Raw genomic sequence first — 23,875 nt, forward strand, 5'->3', positions numbered from 1 at the left:
GGAAATATAGAAGGCAGCAGGAAAAGAGGAAGACCGACTATGAAATGGACAGACTTCACAAAGGAGCCACAGGCCTGAGTCTAGAGAAGCTGAGCAGGGCTAATGAGGACAGGACATTGTGGACATTAGTCGTTCATTGACTCGCCAGGAGTTGGAGTCAACTCAATGGCACCTAACCCACACATGCTATTTTCAGATCTTAGAAAACATCTCGAAACTTTGTGATGCACTCCTTTAAAAGTCTTTTCCAGTTTTTTCTAAGAGTGCTAGGTACAATTCGGTTTGACATAAAACTAGTCACTTTAGCAACAGATGCTTTCAAATACTTTCTAACTCTAGCTATTATGAGCCAAGAGCCTCACTATTGGTGAGTTCTAACATTTTTTCAAAAAGTTGTCTTGTATGTATGTCAGAACAAAGAAATAATACACTACTTTTGGCTTCATGTGTTTGAGACAGAAAGCCAACTAACATGATTGTGTTAGTAATTAGTCTGTCCATCGCAGTGCTTAGCTATCAGAAAAGATTCCTCAAGCCAGTGGCATTTATTATTGAAATTCCTACCTCTCTTTCAAACGGCAGTAGGCATATATTATTTCTTTGCTTGTTTACCTCTGTAATGTTGCCAAAAACTTCTTACAGTAGACTCTATGTAACTCTGCTGATTATGTTAACTTCCAAAAGTACTTTTCAAATCAATGTAGTGTAACCCTTTAAAGCACCCTTTAGAAACAATATTTTCTTTGTATCATCTAAGCATTTGTAGGAGGAAGCATTTTCTACCCCAAAAAATGAAAGATACACTTTTGATTTCAGATGATAGAGGTTGAATGCTATTATCAATTCCTTTATGAAATTATTTCATTTAGTCCAGTTAAAATTGGCATCATTCCACTGACTGTGCAGCATATACCCCTCCCCTTAAAATGTAGGTAGACAGACTCTGGATTCTGGGGGATAAAGTTATTTGTTATGAAAAATACCTTGTTTTTCTGAGCTTTGAAAACTATTTATAAACTTTACCTATATTTTTAAAAGTCTGTTTTGTAATCATAGTAATTCTTTTTAATTCCCTAACCTCTAACTTCATGCCTTTTGTGCGCACACACATTCCTTGACCCCACACCCCAGGCCCACTGAATCGGAAGTGTGGGGAGAGGCTCAGGGATCCATGCTGTAACAAGCCCCTGGGGCGACCTTCTGCATGCTGGTGTTCGAGAAACACTAGATTATATGTAAGGGGCAAAAGAAGGTAAAAAGTAAAGGATAAGTATTAAAATCTTATGTGAGCAGCTGGGTGAACGTTGGTACCATTTTTATAGGTAAGGTACAATGGGGAAAACTGACTTGAGAGAAGAAATCAATATATTTATTTATTTTTCATTTCTAAAGGTTTGCTTGTAGTAAAATATATATAATATTTACCTGTTTTAAGTGTGCAGTTCAGTACTGTTCGGTATTCACATTGTTTTGCATCCAATCTTTACAACTTTTTATCATGCAAAACTGAAACCCACTAAACAACTCCTCAGTCCTTTCTCCCCTTATTCCCTGGCAACCACAATTTTACTTTCCATTTCTATAAATTTGACTACTATAGATACTCTATTGTATTAATCTGGTCAGGCTGCTATTGCAAAATTCTAGAGAATGGGTTGTTTTGACACTGCACATTTATTTCTTGGAGCTCCAGAGGCTGGGAAGTCCAGGATCAAAGTGTTGGCTCCTGGTGAAAGCTCTCTACCTGTCCTGCAGACAGCAGCCATCTTGCTGTGTCAGTATGTGGCAAAGAGAGGTTGTGTCAAATTAGGGCCCCACCTTTTTGACCTTACTTAACCTTATCACTTCTTCACAAGCTCTATCTTCTAATGCAGTCACATTGGGGGTTAAGGTTTCAACTTACGCATTTTAGAGGAACACATCCAGTCCATAGCATCATACAAGTGAAATCACACAGTATTAGTGATTTTTGTGGCTGGCTTATTTCACTTAGCATAATGTAGAATTTAATCTTTGATGAGTTAAGTCCAAAGTACCTATTTTATAACCAAGTGAGATGTCAAGGGGGCAGAGGGCAGGAGGATATACTAACTGGTCATTGGTGTGGTTTTCTGTCTGTGCATTGTGACAAATAAAACACGAAGTATTATATCAAAGTAGCCTCCATTTCTAAGTTCTCTGAGTTCCAGATGTGGGGAAGAGGGGATTTTTACAATGAATTTTGAAAGCTGATTTTTATTTTTATTTTTTTGGAATCCCAGCATTGGGGTTAAGAAAGTGAGAACACTGCACTTGGTAACAGAAACCATGGCCCAAACTTTGGTCTGATCACTGCTTAGGTGACTACAGATCATTTGCCTAATTTCTCTTAGCAAAAGTGGCTTTAAAAAGCTTAGGAATAATCATTTCCTCCCCAAAGTGTTGTTATAGAGAAAAAAATAGGATAATATATCTGAAATGAATGGGCATATAGTAGATATGCAATACGTATTAGTTAAATATGAATTTGGTTCTATGTAATTTTTAAAATGTTAGATTGCTACTATTTTACTCTATTGTTACTTTTTTGTCACTAGTTATATTATTTTAAAAGTATTTTTCTTGTGTTTTTTATCACATATTTATATTGATCCAATCTACATTTTAAGAAAAATGTTATGAGTTTATATAGGTTGTATCAATAATAACATGTTGTAATTACATAATGTTAAGAATTAGTCTTTAAGAAAATAATTCTATTAAGGAAAATTAATTTAAGAAAAATTTAAAATTTCCTAATGAAAAATTTCTTGATGCTGAATGAAACATATGTAATGCTATTCTATCATATCTCAGGAATAAGCAATCATCCTTTATATATCCTACCCTGATTCTTTAAAAACTTATTTTGTGGAAAATCAAAAGGGAATACATTTTTACAATATTTAATATTTGTATAACATTTGAAATAGTCTCTTTTAATGTATTTATCAAGTATTTAAACAAAAAATAATATCCTATTACATGAATTAACTCAAAACCCAAAAAAGATTCACTTAATAGGAAAAGAAACAAAAAGTATATAAAGAAATTCCTTTAAAGCCAAAGTTCATGAGGAAAATGTTCATGAAATGATCATGAAAAAAATTAGTTTTCTGAACATGAGCATTTGACACCTTAGGAGGCAGAAAAAAAATACTTTCAACTGATCTTGGTAGGAAGACATTGCCAAAAATGTAGGGTGTGTGTGTGTGTGTGTGTGTGGTTACTTCAGTAGTAATGATAATTCATAATAATAACATATATAAAGTACTTATGATGGACTTGGTGCTGAGTGCTTTGCATGAATTATTTAATTTACTCTTTTCAACCTCCGCATGTTGTATACATACTCATCTTTTTATAGTAAGAAATTCAAGATTTCAAGAAGTTAAGTAGTTGCTCCAGATTCACACTGCTGAAAAGAAACATCAGTGCTTTTGTAGGGAGAATGCCTAATCATCTATCTCATTTTCAGTCTTTTCTGGGTCATGATTTGATTGTTCTTTAATATTTTCCTCAAGCACCTACTTACTGACTTGGTACAGATACCTAATTGACTACCTATTTTGTATGACAGCAAATGTTACTCAGCAAGAAATAAATGAGGAGAATGCTTTCCAGAATGGTTATGACCATTGGAATTACCTGAAGTTGATCTCAAGCACCCTCGGTCTAGTCATCTTCAGTTCTAAACCCAGAGTGAGCCAGGTGGTGTTTCTGTAGCTCTTTCTATCTCGTCTCCCTTACCATATGCTCGCATTGAAAAAAAAAGTTCATACAGTCGGGTCTACTTCATTTTTACAGACTTATAGTACCCATTTACTGTGCTGATCAATAGGAGATCCATAGAAAGAGACAATACATATTTTCTGGCTTCAAAAAACAAAAGAGAATTAAGTTAAAACAAATGATACAAGTGTAAGACTTTTTGGTATGTTCTGACCAAAATAATGGTCCTAGGTCTGATACAAAACACCCTAATGTTTGGGGCTTGTCACTAGGGTGGGAGTCATGGTTGTCTGTGCCCCCACGCACAGTGTTCCTGAGACACGACAGTGGTGGGCAGAGCTCTGAGGATTTCCTTCCAGCAAAGCTGTCCCTCCGCTAGCAGTTATTTGGGCCCAGGACTTTCGGGTTATGTGATGACGCTGTCATCTGTCAGAGTTACACATAGTACTGCTGATGGTGTTGTTTCCTCTGCCTGATTTCTCACTCTCAGCACTTGCTTGAAATGGTAATGTGTGATGGTATGCCATCCACATCCTGTGGCCCTCCTGCTTGCCAAGTCTGCATTTTCCAGCTTTTTCTCCCTGTGCCCTCCTAAAATTAAATGAATTACCTCTAAAAATCCTGAAAGCCCCCACCTGATTTACAACTGCCCTGTAACCCTGGTCATAGAGAAGACAGCAAACTTTCTCGCCTGCTGGCTACTGAGTGATGCTAAATGTACGCAAAGTAACTCCAGCTGTTTCTTTGCTCTGGGTTTACTCTTTTTGGAATGTCTGGCATTTTTTTTTCTGAAGGGAACATTACAATACTAACCAGTTTCATCTACAAAAGATTTTGTTTAAGTATAATATTTCATTAAAATATTTTCAGCTGAGAGAGTTAATGTTGAATTGAAAACCAGTTTGGTTTTCAGTTAATTTTCTTTAATGCCTGGCAGATGGAATGCAACACTGAAACGCTGACACTGTATTATTTAAAATAGCATTGCCTGTGAGGCTAGGGGAAGCTATTTAAGACAAACCTCAAAAAGCTAGTGAAATAATAGCTGAAGTTATGTTATGTCAGCCAATTTCTCAGCATGGAACAGCATTGTGAAACCAGAGTTGTTATCCTTCATTGAGACATAAAATCTATATTTTGATCCTCTGGTATAGGAATTGTACCCAGGGGCAGTGCGCTTTCATTCAGTGTGTTGACCTAAGGTCAGTTTGGATGGTTCTGCTTTACCTTTCCAATATGCTCACAGTTTCATTTCGATATAATCAGAGTACAGTTTTTGGAAGGGCTCTGGGGTTGTCATTCTATATATAGTTTACACTTCACAAAGAATTAGGTTTAGCTGTTAGAATGACCAACAGCAAACCTATTAAAACAGTGCCAAAGTAGCGCAGGGATCTATGGAGTCTTTTTCATCTGGTAAATTATTTTTAAGTCACCATTTACCTTAAGTTGAAGAGTAATTTTAATTTAGTTGATTATTCAGCAGCCTACAGACTCTTTCCATACAAACTGAGAAACTCCTTCCTCATTTCCTTAGTTACGTGAGGAGGTATGGGGACATGGAGGTGTGGGGGTGGGGTGGGGGGTGGGGCAGTCATTAGACCACAAATGAAGATGGTCGGTTGTGGGGAACAACAACATAACAATTAAATTAGAAATCCCTGCCTGCCATTCCATTTGCTATGGTCGTGTCTCCAGAGGATAGCAAAACTTTTAGTCTGTAAAATGGAGTGATGATACCTGTATTACCCATCTCGCCAGGTTGCATGATGATTTAATATAATGTGTGTTTGAAAGTGGGAAATTCTTATGTAAGTGTATTCTTTGTAGTAAGTGAGGTGGCCGATATTTAGCTTATTTTGTTAATTTGATATGTACCTAGAAAATACAAACACACACAAACTATGTAAACAGAAATGGTCCCCAAGGATATCATGATTATGAAGTGGAGTTTTCTTCTCAGTTTTCTCCACCACCTTTTGGCTCCCTATTCTTGCCCAGTGTCCTCCTGGATATTGGGTGTGCCTGCTCCAGTGACTCCTACCTGAGCAGGGACTCGTGCTGTTGTGTCCATTCCTAAATCCTTTTCTTCCCTAATAAGCTCAAGAGGCAATTCCTTTCATCCCTCCCCTTCCTAATGGTGTACATATTTTTGATTGTCTTAAATTTATCTTAGATGAAATGGTCGTCACAATGCAACTTGACCCCATTTCTCTACTTTCATACATTTTATAGAGTGTTAACATTTCTGAAGTTGGGAGATATCTGTTATATGATTTCTTTCCCTCCTGCCATCCAATGAAGCATTTCTTAATTTGATACTATGCTTTAGGATCAAGGGAATCTATAATTGGAAACACAGTATATATAGTTAAAAGGGGATTTGAAAAATGTAACATGTATTTTTGGCAAGTGTTTTAATCACAAATTTAAATTTTCAAAGTAATAAACAAATAGAAAATGTATATACCTTCCTTCCGAACCTGTCCCTCCTACCAGTACCTCTCCCCAAATGCAAACACCATTTGCATATACAGGGAGACAGCAAAAGTAGGTTTATAGTTGTCTCTATGGGAAATTGTACAATAATTGATAAATAATAAGATAAGAATAAACTCTGTTTTGTGTTCTCACAAATGTAAACCCACTTTTGGCAACCCCTGTATTACAGCATCTATCCTTTTCATTTTTCCCACTATTTTTTACCCTTCTAAACACAAATAGCATAGAATCATGGAAATTGTTTATTACTACTGCATGAATGGCACCAATGTTCTTTTCAAAGACTGCATATTATTCCATTTTATTAATGGAATAAAATTTATTTAATTGTCATACAATTTGTACCAGTTTCTTTCTTCAGCTACATATGAGGCACCAGAATCCCACATCCACAATGTAGTCTGTAATCAAACTTGCCAAAGTTTTTTTGTAAAGTACTATAAAAGAAACTTTCTATGCCTTTTAGGTATAAAAAGCATGTGTAGTGATTTTTTTTCTGTGAAATGCCCAATCATATTTATTGACTATTTTTTATCGGCTTGTCAAATCTTTTTATTTATATATTATAGAAACTAGCCTTTTGTGAAATGAGTTGTTATTGTTTTTCCCAGGTTTTTAATTATTCTTGTATGGTAAATTCTGTCATGCAGAAAAGTTGTAATATTAGGTAGTTGAATTAATTAATGTTTTTGTTTTGGAGTTTGCTGTCATAATAAAAAACTCTTTCCCACTCTAAGATTATTAAAATAATCTTCCAATATTTTCTCCACATTTTTGTATATAAAAAATGGATTTATCTGGAATGTATTATGGTATAGGATACCCTGTGGTATCTTATATTAGTAGAGATTTTTATTTAAATATAACAGTTTGGTTGAAATGTGAATATTTTTAGTTTTTTTAAGATTTTTTATTTATTTATTTTTAGAGAGGGAAGGGAAGGAGAGAGAGAGAGAGAGAGAGAGAGAAACATCAATGTGTGGTTGCTGGGGGTTATGGCCTGCAACCCAGGCATGTACCCTGGCTGGGAATCGAACAATATTTTTAGTTTTAAAATAACATACCTGTTTTCTGTTGTCACATAGCCTTAAGTGAAGAGAAATAAAGAAGAAATAGCTCTTCTGCCACCATGAGCCTACTTGGTTCAGACCTTAAGTTGGTCAGGGAAGAGGAAGGGGAAAAGAAGTAGAGTTGAAGGTGGGTGAGGAAACATCACTTGGAAGTTAGAATAAAAATAAGGCCACTTATATTCTTCCAAATTAATGTTTTGGGATCCATGGACATATTCCCAGAAGTGGGATTGCTGAGTCAAAAAGCAGATCCATTTTTAATATTTTAAGGTAACTCCACACTACTTGCCACAGTGGCTGTTCCAGTTTGCATTCCCACCAACGGTGCAGAAGGGTTTCCCTTCTCCCCATCCTCACCAGAACTTGGTGTTTGTTGATTTACTTATAATGGCCATTCTGACAGGGCTGAGATGGTATCTCATTGTGGTTTAGTTTGCATCTTTCTGATGATTGGTGACACTGAGCATGTTTTCTATGTTTATTGGCCATCTGTATGTCCTCTTTGGGAGAGGCCATCTGTATGTCCACTTGGGAAAGTGTCTATTCAGCTGCTTTGACCATTTTTTAATTTTTTTTTGGTGTTGAGTTTCATAATTTCTTTATAAATTTTGGACATTAACCCCAATGAATATATCAGCAAATATATTCTTTTATTCTGTGGGTTGTCTTTTTATTTTGTTGAAGATTTCCTTTACTGTGCAAAATCTTTTAGTTTGATGTAGTCCCATTTGTTTATTTTTTCTTTTGTTTTCCTTGCCTGGGAGATACATCAAATGAAAATTTCTACAAGAATGTCTGAGATTCTGCTGCCTTTGTTTTCTTTTAGGATTGTTATGGTTTTTGGTCTAACATTTAAGTCTTTCATCCATTTTGAATTTATCCTTGTGTATGGTATAATAAGGTGGTTTGGCTTCATTTTTCTGCATGTATCTATCCAATTCTTCTATCATTTATTGAATAAACTATCTTTAGCCCATTGTATGTGCTTGCTTTATCTGTTGAATATTAATTGACTATAAAGGTGTGAGTTTATTTCTGGGTTCTCTATTCTGTTCAATTGATCTGTGTATCTGTTTTTATGCCACTACCATACTGTTTTGATTACTGTGTATGTATAGAATAGTTTGATATTAGGTAGTGTGATTCCTCCAATTTTCTTCTTCCATCTGAGGATTGTTGTTGCTATGTGGGGCCTTTGGTGGTTCCATGTAAATTTTTGAAATATTTGTTTTAGTTCTGTGAAATGTGTCATTGGAATTCCATAGAATCTATAGATTGCTTTGGGTAGTATGGACATTTTAATGATGTTAAATCTTCCTATCCATGAACACTGTTTGTGCTTCCATAAGCACCTCTATATTCACTGCAGCATTATTTACAATTGCTAAGACATGGAAGCAGCCCAAGTGTCCATTAATAGACAAGTGAATAAAACAACTATGGGACATCACACAATAGAATATTACTGGGCTGTAAAAAAGAAAAAAAATTACCCTTTGCTACAGTATGGATATACCTGGAGAACATTATACTAAGTAAAATAAGCCAGTCAGAGAAAGACAAATACCATTTGATTTCACTCATATGTGAAATCTAATGAACAAACTGAACTATCAAAGAAAATGGGGACACACTCAGATGGAGAGCAGATGACAACTGGCAGTGAGGAAGGGGGACAATTAGGGGGTGGAGGGATTGAGCAAAAAAGGAAAAAGGATTCATGGACATGGATAACAGTGTGGTTATTGCTGGGTGGAAGAGGTCATAAGGAGACTAAGTGGTAGTGGGAAAAAATAAAATAAAGATCAAATCAAAAATAAAAATTAAATAATGAAAACAAGGGCAATATCTTCATTCTCCATTTTTATGCACGTACAATGATCTTTAAAGCATTTATTAGTTTAAATCTAATTTGAAAGTTTTTCAAATGTAAAGTAACATTTCTACACATCCTGGAACAAAATTGGAGTTTTAAAAATTAGTAGAGTGAGAAGAAAATTAGAGTGATTTTTCAATTTGGCAATTCTACTTGTATATATTAGAGGACTAACAATCCTTCACTATTTAAAGCTGAGAATACTTTGTAAACATTCTGAAGTAGGTTATTTAACCTTCACAGAAACCTTGAGATACTGGAGATTTTGAAAATCACATTTCATGGATTGAAAAATTACATTTTTATAACAAGATAAAAACTAGTTTTCTTCCTCTACTCAACTTAATTTTTAATGAAGGCACTGCAAGACATTTATTGATTTTTCTTTATATCAAACTGCAGTTCCCTGAATATTAAAACACAAATTTTCATTTTAGTAATATGTAAGCTTTTTAAAATTAACACATTAAACAACAAAATTCAGCAAAGTGTCTCATAACCACCATTTTTTAAATCAGAAATGAGTTTATTCACAACAGCAGAGATATATGAAAATGCCTAAGTTTATTTGGTTACAAAATCATAGTTACTGTAATACTACTGGGTTTGTGACATACTCCATATTTGAATAAAATGTTAAATTTCAATTAGAAGCAAATAAAAATGCAATTATTTTTGTTCAACCACATTCACAGATCTCTAAATTTTTTCTGTGGCCCTCAGGATAAAAATCTTCAGGGTTAAGATTTGCATGTTCTTTCCAGTTTCAAAATGTAATGATTTATCTATGATTCCTCACCTGTTGACACTTTCAGGTTGCCTGGGATCATGTGTGTAAGTTCTAAATGAAAATGTTAACAAAATTCTGTGAAACTACCTCCAGTTCAATAAATAAACAACAATACCTTGTCTCACCACCATTATTTTAAAGTTCAAGTTTAATTTTTCATTCATTCTGATGGAAATTTCTTAAACATAAAGATGAATTTCTCTTTAGAGAAAAAGAACCAATAAAATTTATAAAAGAAGTTTATTGTAAGAAATTGGCTCACACAGTTATGGAGGCTGGGAAGCCTCTGGCCCAGCAGTTGGCAAGCTGGAGACCTACGAGAGTTGATCATGTAAATTATGCTTCAAAACCTGTCCAACTTGAGACCTAAGAACTGATGTTTTGGTTGAGTTCAAAGAAAGGAAAGACCAATATCTTAGCTAACGAGTAAAGCAGTAGAAATTCCCCATTACTCCTGGCAAGGACTGCCTTTTTGCTCTTTTCATACCTTAAAATGATAGAGTTAAAATCCATGCACATTAGGGTAGGCAATCTGCTTTAGTCAGTCTATCAATTCAAATATTAACTTCATCCAAAAATCACCCTCCCAAAGACATTCACAGTAATGCTTGGCTAAACATCTGGACACCTGATAGTGGCCAGGTCAAGTTGACACATAAAATTAACCATTTTGGTGCCTATAGTGAAAAATCATTTTTAAGCTAACTAGGCATCATTATCACAATTGCAACATTACTATGAACACCATGAAAATCAGGGACATAAATGGTTTCTACACAACTGAAGTTACAAGACTAACACTGAAATGAAAGAAAAGGATATATTTTGCTTTAGTGGGTAGATTGTGGTACATTTACTTTGAATGCTACATTTTTCATACTGTTGGAATAAGTCATTAATTTAGATTTCTTATGTATGCTATGTGAATATATATACATGCAGAGAAAAGGAGAGTGTAGGAGAAATATAATGTTTAAATTATTAAACAGGTTTTTAAATACTTTAGACACTTGTCAGTGTGTCTTGGTATTGCTGCTCAATTAACACAAATTTGACTTAATTTCTTTATATTCACTCATATGATCACTTACTATAAGGTTTTGCCTTTCAGCCTCAAAATGTACTTGTAAAGAGCAACAGCCTTATGATTGAGATGGTGATTTCATTTCAAACCTTCAACAGACTTGTGATAGAAAGTTAAGTGGCATAACTACAATTCTGCCTGAACTTGCTTATTTTATGAACTGGAATAAAAATGCTTGTTATCAAACATTAAGTATGGAGCATTTTGAACTCCTTGGATGAAATACTTAATTTGAATGTACTCAGCCTTGTAAATAGATTTAAAAAATTAATTGACCTGTACAAATTTGTTACCAACCATCTTTCTCCCATGGTGGCTAACTCCTAGTAAAATGAAAGAAATGAATATTTATTTCTACTTCCCTCTCAGATATTAGGGCTTTCAAGGATATAGTAGATCATTGTCTATTAACTGATATATAGATCTGTTATAAACCACTGAAATGTTGTGTGTAATGTGGGAATTCACATTACAACAGAATATAGATTTCAGATAACTAATTTGTGGATTTGATCAAAATAGAAATTTTAAAGTAAGGAATAACAAAAAATAAATACCTGGAAGATAAGGTTTCTGTGTCAAGAATATTCTTCATTTAAGGCAAATCCCTAGAAAAAATGACATGGGGTGTGGATCCAGTCTCCAAACTGAGTTCTTTTTATCCCATTTTTTCTCTGAGACTAGATAGAAACAAAAGTACAGAAGAGCGAAATGGATATAGGTTCGACAATCATGTGTTTCCTCTTCTCATCTTTGCTTAAATCAGGAGAGTAGACAGTAGAAAAGGAGGTGGGGGAGAGAGAGGGGTGGGGGTATGCTGTAGGCTAGTGAGGCGAGTCCTCAGCAGGAATTTACAGACACACTCAGGCCTCAGTAGGTAAGGAACAGGCCCCAAGAAGGCTTTTCAGGGAGGTCTGTGTTGTTCCTGAGCCTCCAGTGTTGAATTGAATTTCTTGAAGACTTTACCCTTCATGTGGGCTTAACTCTGACATAAGGCTCAGGAGCCAAGGGTTTCCAGCTACAGGCCCAGCTATCCCTGGAGCTATACAACCCTGTTGTTCTATATGCTGTCCTCTCTCTGTACGTAGTCCATAAGTAGCACCACAGATGTGGTTTAACAGCTCTAACCTTCAAAATATAATTTGAAAACAATTCTAGATAATGTTTACTCTGTTGCTATCTTAGTTGGTTTGCAAAAGGAGTTTATATATGAACAAGCTGTCAATACAAACCTTTGGAAAAAAATAGACTTTTCACTAAAGGAGGTATGTAACCCAGCCTTTAGGATTGCCCTTGTGATTCACTTGAAAAACAGAAAACATGGAAAGAAAAGATGCAGTAATCATTATGTTAATGCGTAAGAGATCACGGACTGCAGTGAAAATATTAAAGCTGTATGTTCAGAGTACCATGGCAGGCACAGAAAGAATAGAAGAGAATGTCCTGAATCAATACAAAGCTGAGGCCAAATGAGAACTCATTTTTGTGTAACTATTGCATCAAAGAAATCAAGCATTGATTGGAATGAGGTCACCTGTGCCTTCTCAGGAACTTGCATTTGGGGAAAACTAATACTTTTTGTTAGAAGGAAGCTGTCATATAATAGCAATGACTGAATGAAGATAGTATCAAATATTTTATTTATTTATATGTAGATAATATTTATATATTTTAAAATTTAATTCATTCACATAAACTCATTGTAGAATTTAGAATCATCCATTTCTGACCCATGCCACTTTTCTGTTGAGAAAAACAATTCTGTGTAAGACATGTGGCTGACATTTGTAGTGAATATTAAGAATTATGTACGCAGAATGAAAGGAAAGCCAAATGTATATTTTTACTGAGGTTGAGTAGGATACATATGATGTCTCAAGAAGACATAGATGTTGCTTCAGTGAAGGCAAAGTAGGTCACTTAAATGGTTTTTAATTTTATTGGTTAGGCATTTGGGGAAAGAAAAGACTAGATTCTGTGAAATCTTCGTTAGTAACATGAAAAAGTCCAACTGTTTAGGTTTCAGAAATTCAAATGCCTCGACCACCATCTGAAGCAGGCTGAGTGTGTGACACTAGTGATGGGACATTGGTCAATTGCTTGCCTGACCAGAACATTCAAATTAATATAGATTCTAGCTAAAGAAATACCTTCACAGGTGTCCATTTGTAACACCTGGATCTCTTGGGGCTACTTGGTAATTATTATGTGATATAAAGTAATTTCTTTGGTTTTCATTATCTACTACTTAAGGGTAGCTCTTCTTTGGGAATATTTGATACTCTGTCAAAACTGTTCCAGGTGTGAAATCTCTAGAAGTCTTTACCACAGGAGTATATCCGAAGGTGAAAGATTAACTCTCTTTTCAGAAAATTGGGCTTTCAGAAGATACAAGCTGGTGGGCATAATTGTAAAAAGCGTTAGGTTGCTACTGATTAGACTGTATGGTAGAATACTCTTTTCACTTCCCATTGTATTTGCAAAGTGCTTAATTACCCAAGATACTTATAAATACCATTGAGCAGAAACCTTGTCCTGGTTATAAACACTCACACAGGCTCTCCATTTTAATTGATTTTAACTTTCTTGCAAAGATCTTTCTATGAGGCCTTCAAAGAAAATTGGATAGGTATCAAAACATTATTATATATTTGAAAAATCTAGCACTGTACTCGAAAATGTTGGAATAATTTTTTATGAATATTAAACTGCATATTTTATATCTTTTTTAGGTCATATTTAAAACAACTTCTGAAATTGGATCATGCCAAAGAAGCATAGTGGTGGGCGGGGGGCGGGGGGGTTGAAGAGTCCATTGGCTTTTGATTTAATGGCAAATGTGTATTGAAAATACTTGTAGGGTGGTACAAACGTAGGTGTAGAGTTGTTTGAATGGAAAATAATACAATAATTAATAAATAATAATAGAAGAGTAAACTCTATGTTTTGCATACTCACAACTGTAAACCAACTTTTTCTCCACCTTGTACTTGCTGCCTATTACACGTGGTATTCTCATGTGATTGCTCGCTTCTCTCGTGATGATGCTGAGGGCATTGGTGTTCTTCTCTGTTTCATACTTGAGACAGCAACATCTCAAAAACTCTAGATTTTTGGAAATTGTATTAAAGAATGTATTTTTTTAGTCAACATTAATTATAGAAATACTTGTTTTTGATTTTTATAATGTTTCTATTTTTGTGAATCTACTGTCATTTGTTTTGCCTGCAACTCTTAGTTTAAGAAATAATAGTCTACCTCCTTATACTTCCTCAGAGTTTGCACTTAGGTATGTAGTTCTTGATGGTCCACAGAGTTATTGGCATATATTCTTCAACCATGTGGGAATATGCTTTTAAGAAAAAATGTAGAAAATACGTTCTGTGTTTAAAAAAAGCATTTAGATTAATAGAATTATAGCCTACCAAGCCATCCTTTAAATTTATGGAAAAACAACAACAACAAAAAAACCTTAAAAAGACCCACTAAAAGTAAATCTTTTTAAAGGACTTACATATTTGAAAAATATTTCAAATTAAAGACTTAACCCTGACCAGTATGGCTCTGTTGGTCGGGCATCATTCTGCAGAGCACAAGGTCACCAATTAGCTTCTCCATCACTCCATCAGGCCACATGCCTGGGTTGTAGGTTTGGTCCCTGCTCAGGGCACTGATGAGAGGTAACCAACTGATATTTCTCTCCCTTTCTTTCTCCCTCCCTTCCCATCTCTCTGAAAATAAATATATAAAATCTTTTTTAAAAGTAGGGTTATTACAGTTTGTAATAATTCCATGATAAAAATGCTTTTGAAGCAACAAAAGCAAGCAGTCATCAGCAGTAGTCACATTTCAGGGAGCAACAAAATCCAGAATTGTAGAGGAGTGTGGCAACACAGGTTCCTGGGATCCAGTGTTGAAGGTTCCCATTCAGTTGGGCATGGGTGGAGCCTGACCATTGTATTTTCAGTAAGTTCCTGGGTGACATTGTTGCAGCTGATCTACGAACCACATTTTAAGTAGCACTGATTTAGGGATGCCCCGAGAAGCTTAGTTTGTGCTAACAATTGAAATAATGTTTTTCAGAAAAATAAAGTCAACTGTTCCAGAAGAGCTCAATGCCCGGAAACCAATGTCAGTTCTGTACAGATACAAGGTGATGCGGATTATTTCATCAACCATCTTGGAGTTCCCACTGTGCAGTTTGCGTATGAGGACACCAAGGCAATACAGGTAATTATTTCTCAGAATGCAAAACAACCCCCCCCCCACACACAAAACCCAGACATGCAGAATTTGATTTTATCTTGGCTATTTGTCTTTTTTATCAAATAGGTCACTGTAGGAAGCTGGTTCATTTACAGAGTTATGTTTTGTTATTCAGGGCCTTCGTAACAGTATTTGAAAACATCAGCTCTTTTCAATAGTGTTGAATTCAATTTAAAAAGATTTATACTGTCACTCACATTTTCACCATGTGCTTTGAAACAAAAAATTTGCAGTCACTGCATTAACATTAAAACATAATTGTAATCTTCTGTATTCACAGAAACAGGTGACACGTGCCATAGATTCCCCTCTCCTTGCCCAAGGGGAAATGCACTTTATATGCTGTATATTAATGTGTCCTACGGATTAGCTACCCAAAGTTTGTCAATGGTTGGCCTTCCTAAAACTATACAACATTTTCTGTGAAGACAGGAGGTCTCTGCCCCTAAAGTATGTCACATATGCGTGATTCACCTTATGTCTGTGTTTATCCATTTATTGAACTTCAAGCATTTTAATCTTTCTCAGAATTATGTCAGAGGAAACTCTTTCTTTGTAGATATAAAACAGTTGAAATATTTTAGCTTCTTTTAGCAAATTGTGCATATCTTTCAGGAAGCTCTTTAACAAACATCCAGCATGGGCTGCTTGAACTAATTTTTACATTAACAAAATGGTGGCTGGAAAACAGAGCAAAACTTGCTTTGTTCTTCAATCATAGATGTCCTTGAAAAGTTGTACTTAAGTCATATTTATAAGCTCAACTTCTGATATTTAATATCTTAATTTCTGATATCTTAGAGCAATACTTAGCTTTATGTTTCTCTGTACCAGCTCCCCACTGCCTACATACACCTTAGATCCTGTATAAATAGCTAATGATCACTAACATCTTAAGTTAGTAGAGGGAGAAACTCTGGGTGATTCCTATTGTGATGAGATAAATTCTTAGGTGATATAAAAATAATCATTATGATTTATCAGCTTTTTACACTTGGATTTTTATATACTATTGTTGTTTGAAAATGAGATACATGTGTAGAGACGCAAGTCCACTGTGTACACTTTCATGAAATTGGTGTCTTAAGAAATTAACTCATTTTTTCTTTTTCTGCTTGATATTTGGTAGTATCTCTTTATCATTTCCCCATCTGAGCCCATCCAACTTTTGTCATGTCAATGCATTAAGCCCTAGTTTTTATTCCATACAGGTCTCATTCATCTTGGTCGAGGTTTAAGCCAAGAATTTAGAGAATCAGTACAGTATAACCTGAAGAATGGGACTAATAGTTGACTCTTGATTCTGATACTTGCTAGACAAATGATTTACCTTCATTCAGAATTACTTTAGAAATGAGGAACCATGATACATTTATGGAATGTACTTCATAGAGCCATGATAGAGATAAATGAGACTGTGCCTGTAAAGGGCTTAGGTAACATCAAGCATGTGATTAGGCCTCTATCCACCATAGCTATAGCTGTCATCATAATTATTATTGTCTGATTGTGGGTCCAACAATTGGTGGGGGTATTTCTAAACATTTTAGATAAGAATACATTATTAGGAGGGAAGATCTTATTAATTGTTAAGGAAAACAAGCTTCTAAGGCAGAAGAGGTGGCATTTGATTAGGATCAGTAGGGGCATCTGAGGAGATTTGGAAGCCAGAACCAGTGAGGTTCTAGGAAGGCACTATTGTCACTGCAGCCCCTGAGACCGAAGTCAGTCTTCTAGCTCAGCCTAAAGAAGCCAATCAGCTTTCAAATTATACACAGACTGTCTAATTCCCCCCATCAAAGTCATTTTTTATTATATTTGTCTCCGGTAAGTAATTACAAGAGAATCCCTGATGCTTTATATTATAACAAATGACCTTGTTTATATTGCTTTAGTGTGGATCATTCTTAAAAATGAATTTGTCCTTTACAAAACATGAATGCCCAAAATGAGTTCATTTTGTGTGGTGAACTCTCCAAAGAACAGATAGCCTTTGCTTTCTGTGTTATCTTATAATAAATATTTCTATATATGAAGAAGAGTTATGAACATTGAAAGGCTTTATTCATGATATAAAGATTTATATTATGTTAATTAGTAAAGTAGATAAGAAATTTAGAGCTTTTCATAAATTTTAAATTAGATTTAAATATATATATAATATTTATGTATTATATCCTATATGTTACACATATAACAATATATAAAATAATCTCTACCACCTATTGAGTACTTACTGTGCTGTATTTTTACCTCATATCATTAATACTTATAATATCCCTATGAAAGAGCTATTATTATTAACACTATTTTTTTGGTTGTTGTGGGTGAAATGAAGCTTAAAGTCTACTAGCTTATCCAAGGTCATAAAACTAATAAATGGCCAAGACAGAATTTACCTCAGATCAGTTTAACAGCAAGCTCATGTCTTGGGCCATTACACTAAAGGTTGTAAATTGGCAGCCCAAGGGCATGATCCAGTCTGCAGATATATTTTACTTGCTCTGTGCATTATCAAAAACGGATTTGTGGAAACATTGGGTTCTTTTTTCCATGGGCACAACTAACTAAATTGTGTATCCCTCACTAGCTTCCCATGCTCTTTATTAAAGAATCTACCATATTGTTTATCCTAGAGAGCAATTAAAAATAATATTTCTTCAAAACCTGTTTCTCTCAAAAATTGGGATATGAATGATCAACCTAAAGGGCTGCGTGTTCTACCACACTTGTGTTCCCTAGATGCCTGTCTGTACCCCGTAGAACTGAATTCAGAATGTCTACAATCCTGTTGAGTGAATAGTTGAAATGGACAACTCTACAGTTCCTTTCACTTTAATAATTGTGTATTTGTCCTAAGTGAGATGATTTTATGATTATGCTCAGGCTTTTGAGAAATTATCTTTTGGAATATAATTGGGTGATTGTAACGCAAACCTTAATATTTCTGCCATTTCTTTTTAATCTGGCAAGATTGATTACGAATCTGTGAGATTCAATTTCAAAAAGTGAATAATGATAATAGAAAATAATATTTAACTGTGGGAAAATAAACTAGCACCATAAAGGTTAGTTTCTATGGACATTTGTGACATTATTCTAAAATTATTTTTTATTAAATATGACATTTTATAATCTCTACCCCAATTATCTCATGTTGGCCATATTCTCACCAATACCTTTTCCCTATAGCTTCTCTAGATGCTAATATTTCATAAGATTACTTGAAGCAGCTTTCACTTTCAGCTTTTCTTGGTGCCTTTACTCTAATTTTCCAGTAATTAAATTTCACAAATGCAAAGCTATTTATGGATTGGCCAAATGTTACAATTATTCCTTCACATAAAATATTGCCCTGTTAATTGAAACATCTCTAGTTGTACGCTTCATTTAAATAAGGTTTTCAATTTGTAAACATCATTGCACCTGTTAGGAGAGGCATTCTGTGCAGAGTAAATACAATGCAGAGATTGCTGAAAAGGAAATGAAAAGACAGATGCTTTCTGATTAAAAGTACAATTTATGACAGACTGGTGGTCCGATGCACATTTCTTCTGTCACTTAACAGCTGTTTCACATAATTTTTGTTCCAGATCAGTATATTTACTCTATAGGGCATGTCAGAGATTCTGGCATTTTTAGTATATCAAAAGATCAATCCACGTCCAACAAGCTTTATACCACAAATTGAAGCTCTGTTTCCTTACTCTGTTTAACCTTATTTTTTGCTCTTCTGCTTGAAACATTCTATTTTAAACTCAATTTACCTCTATAATGGAGGATTTAGCATTTAAATGATAATGAGATAAAGAGGTATTATAGCTTTTACATAGCAGTTTCTTGCATAATTCTTTGAATATCATTTAGTAACCCAGTGACTGAAAACCAAGTAGCATATATGTTTTGAAACTCAATATCATTAATTCTTGTTAAGTTAGATAACAATGACATCAGTTTTGATTCTTATATAGCATTTGAGTGTATAGTATGTGTGCATGTAATTTCAAAATAATTTTTAGATACAATACAGATACGACATTACAATGCACATACACATATTTGGAGCAAAGCAGCTCATAGTTTACCTGTTGATTCATCATGTTTTCTTCCATTTACTAGAAAAAAATCATCATACTTGAATTAGAGATCATTCTCTCATTGTATTTTCTGTTTCGAACTTAGTCACTATCACTATTGTGTTAACAGGTAATAATGGTTCAAAATGTAATTACAAACTCTTGATTTAAGGAACCAAATAGTTATGTGTAACTATGCATAATTGTACTGACTTTTTGCCATATCTGATAGGATATGTTTCATATTGACAGCTATGAAAGTTAAATGTCACTTACAATGACAAAAATGTGCCAATTGTGCACATTGGCACAAAGAAAAATTGTGCCGATCCCAGGTCAGAAGGGGATTCTTTGTCTTCTCTCTAGTTCCCTCTTTTAGTTTCCTAAAGCTTATTTTAGGAAAAGTGCTTTTAATTGCAATCACAATACATTGTATTATTATTTTCAGATCAGACTTAATTCATTTAGGGCTGGAGTTCTGAGACATTTTTATTCCAGTAACCCATTTATCCTCTAAAATTATCAAAGACTCCAAATAAAAGAGCTGTGTTTATGTAGCTAATATGTACCAATATTTCTCATATTAGCAATTAAAACTGAAAAAGCGTATTTATTTATTAATTTATTTAAAGTTCAATAATAAACTTGTTATAAATTAATAAAAAACATATTTTATGACAGTAAACTATATTTCCCCAGCGCGAGAAAATGTAAATGAGAAGAATGACAGCAAATCCATTGTTATGTGTTCTTCCAGCTGAAATGTATAAAGCAGTGTGGTCTTACAGTTTTTTCATTGTAGTGACATATATTTTTTCTTTGATACTACCCTGAAGCTTGACAAGTATTAGCTTCTTAAAGGCTAGTTTCAATGTGGAATCTGAAACCATATTAATGAACTTTTTGTACCCTCTGCACTTATGAATACAGAGTAAAAATGAGAGTGTGACGGGATATAATGTCACTATTATCATATTATAAAAATAGTTTTGATCTCAAGGACCTTTGAAGTTTTCTGGACCACCTTGCTGAAATGCTAATTTGGAGAAATGGCCTTGGTTGAACTAGTCCACTTCATTTTTTATAATATCTGGCAAGGCGTTCAACTTTGCTCTTTTCAAGTATTTGAACTATGATTCTATATAAACCTATATGTGTCTTTTCTGCTCATCTTTGGGTATCGGCCATCCCATTCACCTGGCAAACAGCATGAAGTAGGGAATATAACACTCATAAACTGTGACTCTACAAAGAATTCCACTTCTTAGAAGCCTTTCTTTAGAGGAGAAGGTTAAACCCCAATCAACAAATCAACAGTTACAGAGCAGAACTGAAAAGCTTTGATTGTACAGCATAGAAATGCCTGTCGCAGAGGGAGTGCTATTAAAGCTGCTGTATGCTTCCAAGAGCCTGAGGAGTAAACACAAGAAATTGAAATATGAGACAGATATTGAAAAAACAAAGAGTGGAGAAACTCTTAAGACTCAAATTGATAATTCAGAAGATCATACTTCAAATTGCCTAATATTTTGAAATGGCTGCAAGGAGGACATATTTCCCCTAGCTGTTGTTCTTCCTTGGAATTCTAAAGAACATTTATTTCAAATGCCTATCATCACTGGATCAAAATACATAACATATGAACTATATTTAAACCCTACTGCCATTTTCAGGGATTATTGTGTGACCATCCCTGTTATGAAGCAACTTGTTTCATTGTACAATGTTTTACAATTGCAACAGTAATACTCAGAGGTGGATTTAGCAGTCAACAATGGTGTAAATTTGGCAACATTTAAGTTAGGGTAATAAGTATGAATCTCGGGTGTTTTTTTTCACGTATTTGTTAATTCATACTCATTCAGTTATTTCACCAGCCATTATCAAGTGCATGCTATAGTCCAGTACTCTATAAGAAATACAAAATTGAACAAAACATGCCCTCCTTTTCTCATACTGATCACAGTCCAGATTGAGACCCAGACATGTAAACAATCAAATGAACTATACTTGAAGTTCTCTTAACTGACTTCCACTGAATTGACTTGGGGGATTCATTGCCAATTTTCATTTTGTAAGAATAAAATGATAACTGATGAAGCCTCTTTGAAGCTCTTCTCAGTAAGATCATTCTGAATTTTTGCACACTTGTATTCTCTCAGGTTCAGTGGCACGCTCTCCCAGAGTCAGCTACACAGGGTAGGTCAAAAGTAAGTTTGCAGTTGTTTGTATGGAAAATAATTAATAAGTAATAATGCAAGAACAAACTGTTTTGTGTACTCACGACTATAATCCTACTTTTGCCCCACCCTGTATCGCACATCTATATATGACTTTTGCATTTGTTACTAAGAATTAGGCAATTGCTATATAAACTTGTGAATATGAGAGTAAAAAATATCCCTAGAAATCTATAGTGATATCAGTATATAAGGTGAGTTGTTAATAAAAATTGATGTGTAATGGACCAGACAATTCTTAAAGACTGGGTGAAATTGTAGCAAGCTAGATGCATTCTGCTTGTGAAGTTTACTTCACAAATATCTGTAATTCCACTTTAAATAAAGGGAAACTTGAAATGTAGATGAAAACTAAGACAAGAAAGAAATAGTAGAACTCTATTTACAGGCCCTTGTTCAGAGAAAAAACTTTGGTTTTATATCATAATATTGGCCAAAACACACACATTCACTTGCAGGTTTTAAATTAACATGAAATATTTTACATATGTATTATTTCTTGTTCTTTGCTGATTGTTTAATTGAACCAACTTCTAAATAATTAACTTGTCAACTAGTGGGACAAATTATATTGGCTAAGAGAGTTTCTAATATAGAGAGAAGTGATAAAATCAGAGTAGTACCAAGGAAAATTATATTGAACAAGTACTCATATTATGTGTAGGCACCTTTTCTTGTAACTCCTTTAAACATCTTAATTCATTTAATTTAATTTAATTTTTGTACTTGTAATTTGCATTGCTGTGGAAGGTGCTGGTATGAGAAATTTTTGTTAAAGGTGAACCTGAGGTACGAAGCAGTTAAGTAACTTAGCCAACATCACACATCCTTCAGGTGATAGAATCCGGTTTCAAACCTAGCATGCTACCTCAGGCCTCTGGGCTCCTTTTCCCAAATCCTACATTGTTTTGTGAGGGTTTCTATGTAAAACAAAGTGGTTCTAAAATTCTTTTCATCTCCCCCTACGTCTACAGTGCAGGGTAGTGCTATAGTGCTTCATTCTTATTTTTTCTAGTTTCCTATACAAAGGGCCTACACATTTCAGCCTGGACCATTCTCAAAGTTAAGCAATAATTGATAGAGGGTAATATTTCTTAACTGAATTTAAAATGAGCCCACAATTTGTATGTAATGATAAAACTGATATTAATGTTTTATAGCAATATATATTCTTTTATAAAACAAATTAATTCAAAATTTATTTCAAAGATGAGGAGATAGGCATGTTTGTTTCTTCTTGTGTTAATGATATTGACACAGTTCTTTAAGTAGAATATTCTGGCATCTAAAACCATTTTGGGGACAAATATAGATGACATTTTAAAATAGTTAATTAAAATGTTAAAAGCAGTTTAGGTACCCATACACTCTCACTATAAACTGCAGAAGGAACTAGCATATCTAGAGATTATACAGCTGTGGATGATGACTGTGAATAAATTTTCTTGTCCAGTCCCTAATCTTCACAGCTTCTTCATACCATTTTATTTGCATCTGGAATTATAGATCTTCAACACCTGTTTCACAACTTACACTGCTTCACACGGAAGTTTATAGTTTTGCTTGTTTTCTGAAAATGAAATATTTCTGTGAAAACTACAGAGAAAGACAAAGCAGTGGCACTGAGGTCTCATGAATATATATAAAAAAAATAAAAAAACAGAACAATGGATGCCAAGGCCGCTTGGCTTACAAAGACTGCTATTGCTTCCTCGTGAAAGCTCTGGCTCTTTTATGAGTCTCAAGAGAGCTGCAGTTGTCCTCATGATGTTCTCTCCTGTAATCTTAAATGAATGGAGAGAATTCTGAAAAAAATAAAGTATTTATAAGTATTTTGATTTCTACCACCACTTGTCAATAGCTTTAGCATTGAAATTATTCTGAGCCAATTTTCTTTTATCAGTGAAGAACATTTTTAAGACTAAATGCTGTAGTGTATATACAGTACTGACAAGTGTGTAAAAGTCAGAAAAAATAACCTGTAGCTTTATGCACAAGGTCATTTTTAGTTCTGTAAATTAGCATTTTGTAATTTGAGTTTTGTTTATCTGTAATTCTTATCAGAGCATGAGAAATTTTACACATACTCCATGCCCAGAGATGTTTTCTAATTTACAACTCAGGAAAAAATATATGTATACATGGAATTTGAATTAAAAGGAAATTTTGTATGAATGTTGCTGGGAACTATTCTAGACAATAGTAAAATCAGATTAGGACA

The 23,875-nt window shown here is 34.3% G+C and overlaps 1 protein-coding gene across 3 annotated transcripts in view; it reads left to right on the forward strand.

The window, feature by feature from the left end:
- The window catches only part of NAALADL2 (N-acetylated alpha-linked acidic dipeptidase like 2), a 1,143,498-nt gene that overhangs the window by 928,839 nt on the left and 190,784 nt on the right, over positions 1 to 23,875 (forward strand). For all 3 annotated transcript variants that reach the window (XM_036017285.1, XM_036017284.1, XM_028504896.2), the window contains one exon: positions 15,156 to 15,302. In XM_036017285.1, coding sequence (XP_035873178.1) covers positions 15,156 to 15,302 — 147 coding nt within the window. The remainder of the gene's footprint in view (positions 1 to 15,155; positions 15,303 to 23,875) is intronic.

Source organism: Phyllostomus discolor, chromosome 2, assembly GCF_004126475.2.
Source record: "Phyllostomus discolor isolate MPI-MPIP mPhyDis1 chromosome 2, mPhyDis1.pri.v3, whole genome shotgun sequence".
Taxonomy (NCBI): domain Eukaryota; kingdom Metazoa; phylum Chordata; class Mammalia; order Chiroptera; family Phyllostomidae; genus Phyllostomus; species Phyllostomus discolor.